At 40.1% G+C, this 6,200-nt stretch overlaps 1 protein-coding gene across 1 annotated transcript in view; it reads right to left on the reverse strand.

The window, feature by feature from the left end:
- LOC103212029 (transmembrane gamma-carboxyglutamic acid protein 1-like) overlaps positions 1–2,085 on the reverse strand; it is a gene marked incomplete at its 5' end in the record, with an annotated part of 35,071 nt that extends 32,986 nt beyond the window's left edge. The window contains 2 exons of the mRNA XM_042783297.1: positions 1,350–1,446; positions 1,908–2,085. Coding sequence (XP_042639231.1) covers positions 1,350–1,446; positions 1,908–2,085 — 275 coding nt within the window. The remainder of the gene's footprint in view (positions 1–1,349; positions 1,447–1,907) is intronic.
- Positions 2,086–6,200: the final 4,115 nt, after the last annotated feature.

Consider the following 6,200-nt stretch of genomic DNA (forward strand, 5'->3'; position numbering starts at 1 on the left):
GATTGGGATTGCATTGAATGTATAGAGTGCTTTGGGTAGAACTGACATTTTCACAATGTTCAATCTTCCTATCCACGAGCATGGGATGTTCTTCCATTTATGTAGATCTCTTGTTTCTTGAAGTTGTACATACACTCTTTGATTACCTTTTCATATAATAACAATGTGATAATATTCTATTCTCTATGTCTCAGCCTTTGCTCTAGTATGGCTGGTTAACTTTTTTCTTTTATTATTGCAAGTTTAAAATATTTCTTTGAACTTTACAACTCATTGGTAATGTCAAAACTTCTAAAACACGTCTTTTATTTATTTATTGTATTTTGGGGAAAAGTTTACAGAGCACAGTAGCTTTCCATTCAACAGTTTCTCGACATTTTGTTTCATGGTATTGGTTACAATTCCCTCAATGTACCCTCACTGTTCCTCCCCTTCCCCCTTGGGTTCCCTGTTTCCTTTCCTTCTTCCTCCCTGCCCCTTTCTGACTCATGAGCTTCGTTTCTGGCAATGCTGCACTTTTGGTCTCTCACAGTGGACTGTATTGAGGAGTACATTCTTCCCTGGTGTCATTATTCACTTTAGAGGCCTATTATTTGGTTACAATTTGGTCTGTGTGTGTGTGGGGGGGGGGTTCAGTTCCAGGGCCGCAGTGTCAGGGGTTCTACTATTGTCTATCAGACCAGTATGTGTGGTCTTTGCGAAGCCCCACATGATTTGTAATTGCTGATTTTCTGGAAGTAGATCACCAGGTCTTTCTTTCAAGGCACCTCTGGGTAGACTTGAGCCTCCATCCTTTTGGCAAGGAGTCAAGTGTAGTAACTATTGACACCACCCAAAACCAAAACCAAATTCACTGCTGGCAAGTCAAATCCGACTCAGAGCGACCCCTCCTTGGGTTTCCGAGGCACTTCTCTATGGAAGTAAACTGCCTAGTCTTCTTTCTGAGGAGTGGCTGGTGGGTTAAAACCAACAGCCTTTTGGTTAGCAGTCAAATGCCTCAGGCACTATGCCACCAGAGCACCTTCCACACCACCCAGGGATTTCCAAACCAGTGAAGCTCATAGCTTATTGACTTATAAACTGATTTTGCTTTTGCTCTACACACTGGAATCTAGCAGTCATGCCTCTCTGATCAGCCTTCCTTGACCTCTTTCCTCTTACCTGGAATTCTTCTCCACCTGATAGATCAAAACCGCTCTTTCTTTAAAACTTTTCTGCATTTGCTGACCCTGAGATGTGTTTGCCACCCCTCAAGCACATCTGACATGACCTGTTTTGAATCTAGTGCTATTTTCATGGTCTGACACTCCTTTCTGATGTGCAAGTGTGGATCTTTACATTATGGTTACCTCTGGTGATGTAATTTCTGACTGCAGAGCAGGGCTGTGGAATTTACACCACTGCCTTGTACTTTCCTATCCCTAGTACCTTTGGATAGCATGCTTTCTACAGGAAAGAGAGGGGAACAGGAATATTCTCAGGGGAGTGGGAAGGAAGGCTGGATAGGTTTTTTCTTTCTTTGTTAAGAATGTTAAAATGGTTTGAAACAGTATCAGCATCCATTAGCTTCCTCCACACTTTATCTCTGATTAGACAGTGTAAGGTGATGATGTTTTCTATAATTTATCCAGAACAAAGCCTGGTGTGACATAAATGCTTCCTCCTCATGAAGATGCTGAGACTCAGCTCTGCAAAATTCTATGGCAATGAGGCTTTTGAAGACAGACCAACACACAGGGAAGTGAACCTAGCTCTCTTACCCAACACAGCATTAGTTAGATGCCACTTTCAGAGTTCTTCACAACAGTCATTTTTAATTGTTAGCAATGAACACATGTAGTGAATGCAGACTGCAAGTATGCATAGAAAAGTTAGACAAATGTATAAGAATTTTGAATTTTTTCTACCAATATACTTACAGTGTTTTTCATTATTTTCAAAAGCTTCTCTTGCTTCTTCAAATGTGCAGATTTCTTCTTTGCATTCACGTTCGATGTTGCCTTGTCTTATTTCTTCAAGAAATCCATTAGCTCTTCGGTAGCGGTTTAATACTGAATTGCCTTTTTCTCCCGTAAGGAAAACGAAAAAGAGATATAAGAATATGCATTAAAATGTAATTTGACACACAAAAAAACATGTGGGAAGTGAATATTAAAGATGAAAATGACTAGATTCTCTTTAGAACAAACAACATCCTGAACCTCTTTACATAAGCCAGTGATGAAGTAACACTCAGCTCCAAACACCACATCTGCTCTTTCACATCATGTGAGTATGTCCTTTAGGCAGCAGTTGCCCTGAGCATGGACAGTGACATAATTAACTTTGTTCTATTCAGACTTTAGGACATTCCTGCCAACCGCTGATGTTTAAAAATAGTAATAGTGATAGCACTACTTATGCTCATTATTATAAGTGGATACCCTGAGGCATCATGCTGTCAGACACCAGCAATCAAATCAAAATCCAGGCTCTAGATTAGCGTTCTCTTGTTGCCCTTAATGAAAAGAAATAAAGCTACATTGGACCCAATAATGTAAACCAAAAGAAACCTTACTTGTATGCAAGGAGGTGACAAAACAATTACGAGTAGTTAAATTTGGCCAGAAATCATTTCAAGGAAACTCTAATAATAATTGTGATCTAAATGCACTTAAATATTTGGGACTTTAACAGCTCAAAAAAAAAAAAAAAAAAAAAAACCCTCAAACTCCCTGCCATTGAGTCAAATCCCAGCAAGCCGCATTGCGTTTCCACTGCTATGAACCTTTATGAAAGCAGATTGCCTTATCTTTCTTCTGTGCAGGAGCTGGTGGGTCCAAAACACTGACTTTTTGGTTAGCAGCCTAATGCCTAAACCACTGCACTAACATAGCAAAACCCATTTCACTGTCTTTCAGGAAAAGAAAATTCTCCTGCATGAGTTATAGAGGCATGCCATATAAATAAGGAGCCCTGGTGATGCAGAGATTAAAGCATTGGGCTGCTAACCTAAAGGTCAGTAGTTTTAATCCACCAGCCACTCCATGGGAGAACCATGTGGCCTTCTGCTTCTAGAAAGATTTACAGCCTTGGAAACCCTATTGAGCAGTTCTGCTCTGTCCTATAGGGTTGCTATGAGTCATAATAGACTCTACAGTGGGTTTTGGTCATATAAACATTCAAAATGAACACTTATGATACCTAGAAAAATAAATAAAGCAATGGCTATATGTTCACTTATGAAGCATTTTTTTAATTGTTATATACAAATACGTTTTGAGTTATACTTCCATTATAATTTTCTAAAAGCATCTTGGTTGTTTGGAGAGAGAAATTAATGCCACCAGAATTTAATCTCTACTAATGCAAAGAGAGGTGAGCTCTGGTGGCATAGTGCCTAAGGCATTTGACTGCTAACAAGAAGGCTGGGGTTCAAACCCATCAGCCACTCCTCAGAAGGAAGGTTGGGTAATCTACTTCCACAGTGATACTGCCTGGGAAACCCAAAGAGGGGTTGCTATGAATCAGATCTGACACCATGGCAAACACAACAACAATAACAACAATGCAAAGAGATTAGAAAAGTTCTTAATCTTACAAACTTTTGAAATGGGAGAAGGTCCATTACATATCTTTTTGTATGTTATATATTTTTTTTTAAAAAAAGTCTATGTTTCCAAAGAATGTTTAAAAATAAAGTCTTTATTTCCCAAAAAATATTTTGAGCAAAAGGAAAAACAGTAAGTACTCTTTTAAAAAATGATGAGGATAGTAATGAATTCAAGTTTTCTTATGACAGATATGTATAGTTCACCTAATAGAAGATATGAATTTATTATCTAATATTATTTAAGTATTCAAATTGTTATCAGTTGGATGGCACCTACACTAGGGTGAAAACCATCCTAGGCATTCCTTAAGTGTTTCCTTCCTTCTTTATTAAATAGAGGTAACCATCTATAAAATGAACCATAGTGTCATAGACTATCATTAGAAGAAACCTAAATATAGGCAAATTGTGGCAAGTGCTATGAAGGAAATTAGAGAGGTGCTGCTGAGTTGGAGAATAACAGTGGTGTTTGCTAGCAGTGCTTCTCACAGCAGTGTCCGAATGCCCCGCATGGCTTATTATCACACAGATTGCAGGGTGCCATCCCCAGCAGTTTTGATTTCTACAGGTCTGCAGTGGGGCCAAGCAGGTCCATTTCAAATAAATTCCCAGATAATGTTGACATTGCTGGTCCTGCTACTGTATTTTGAACCAATATCTTAATGTGAGTTCCCGAGAAAACTAGTTCTGTATAAAGTGTTTATGAAATGCTGGGATGGACAAAAATGTAAGAGATCTCTTACTGTACATGAAATATACATGTGCACATAATACACATTTGTAAAGCTGCAGAAAAGGAACACAGAACAAACCTTTGACATATTTATTTGACTATAGAACCTTTTTTCCAGGGGCATTGTTCTAAATTAACAACTTCCAACCACTTGTCTTATTTATACCTTCGGGAATGACATACAAGTCTCTTCCATAAAATAAACTCACTGCCGTCGAGTTGGATCTGACTCCTAGTGACCCATCCTTGGGTTTCCGAAGTGATATCACTATGGAAGTAGATTGCTCAACCTTCTTTCAAAGGAGTGCATGGTGGGTGTGAACCACCAGCCTTCGGTTAGCAGTCCAATAAATACCTTAGACACTACACCACCAGAGCTCCCCTTCATATAATAGGCCAACTAAAACATGACGACATTACCTGGTGTTTTGGTTACCTAGTAGCACTCTGACAAGAATATACCACAAAGGGGATGCTTGAACAAACAAGAGTTTATTCTCTTAGAGTTTGGAGGCTTTAAGTCCGAGTTCAAAATGCCAGGCTCTAGGGGCTGGGTGAAAGCCCCTCAAACTTGGGCTTCAGCTCAGCCTCCTGCTCCCAGCCCACTGAAGCTGGAGGCTTTTCTTCACTCAGCTGCTGGCTGCTGAGGCTGACAAACCCAAGGTTGACAAGTAAAAAGGCCCGGTACCGATGTTACCAAACCACATGGCAGGCTATTAATTCAAGTCCATTGAAAGTCCCAAGGTTGGCAGAGCATGGCAGGCTGTTGAACAACGACATGGCTACATGCAGGGTTCAAGTGTGCCATAAGCTACAGACCATTCCCAAAACGGTATCTTATATATGGGGAGCAGACCACATCTCTAAAGCGGCTACTCAGCTAGCTGCTTGTGGTAGATTCCACCATGGAGTTGATTCTCAGTCTCATCATAGGGAATACCTACCACCAGCTGCCCAGCCACTCAACCGGGTCCAGACAAGCTGACACACAAACTTAACTCCCACAGCTGGTTCCCCATGAATCTTCTCTTTTGTAGGATAAACATGTCTAGTTCCTTCACCTATGTTTTATAAAACATGGATATGAGTCTATTTACGATCTTGCTGTCATAAAATACAGTGTGCTGCTCTGAGTGCAACATTCTATGTGTGGTCTGACAAGTGCAAAATTGAGCAAGACAATTGCCTTCCCAAGTTTTAAACACAATAAATTTGTTAATGCAGTCTAAGACATATGTGGTTTTATGGCATATTTCCTGAGGATAAATGAAATAATCAACAACAATGTATTTTGAGCTGTTAAGAGAGAAAAGCTAAATACTCCTAAAATTCTTTTTCTTAGCATATATTTATTGATCACAGGCTATGCACAATGGGATCCTGAGAAGTCACAAAGATGAATGGGATCTGGATGGACTCTGCCTTCAGTGCCAGAGGCAACAAAGAAAAGAGATACCCTAGAGCTATGATGCAAGACAGAATATAGTGCATGGTCTTCAAAGCCAGAGGGCAGGCAGATTTCTACTGTGCGTCTGTGTCTGTATGTGTATGTAGAGAAATGCATGGACTGGCAGGTGTTTGGGAATGGAGGAAGGAGCTGGGGGAAAGAACACTGAAATGTTTGAGCTGGTATTTTAAGGATTGGCAGGATTGGGACATGATGGATGGGGGAAAGGCATCCAAGTGCTACAGACAATAGTGACTGAGAGCTGGAAACTGAGTACATCGTGGCACATAAATGAGGAAAAGTGAGTTGGTCAGTAGGGCCAAAGTACCAGATTCAAGACAGGAGGACTAGAAAACAAACTAGAAACAGAGGCTAACAGCCATGTCATGGAGGGATTTAATGTTAGGCTAAGATGTCTAAACTATACC

Source organism: Orycteropus afer, unplaced genomic scaffold (genome assembly GCF_000298275.1).
Source record: "Orycteropus afer afer isolate SDZICR_OR568_19922 unplaced genomic scaffold, OryAfe1.0 scaffold00838, whole genome shotgun sequence".
Taxonomy (NCBI): domain Eukaryota; kingdom Metazoa; phylum Chordata; class Mammalia; order Tubulidentata; family Orycteropodidae; genus Orycteropus; species Orycteropus afer.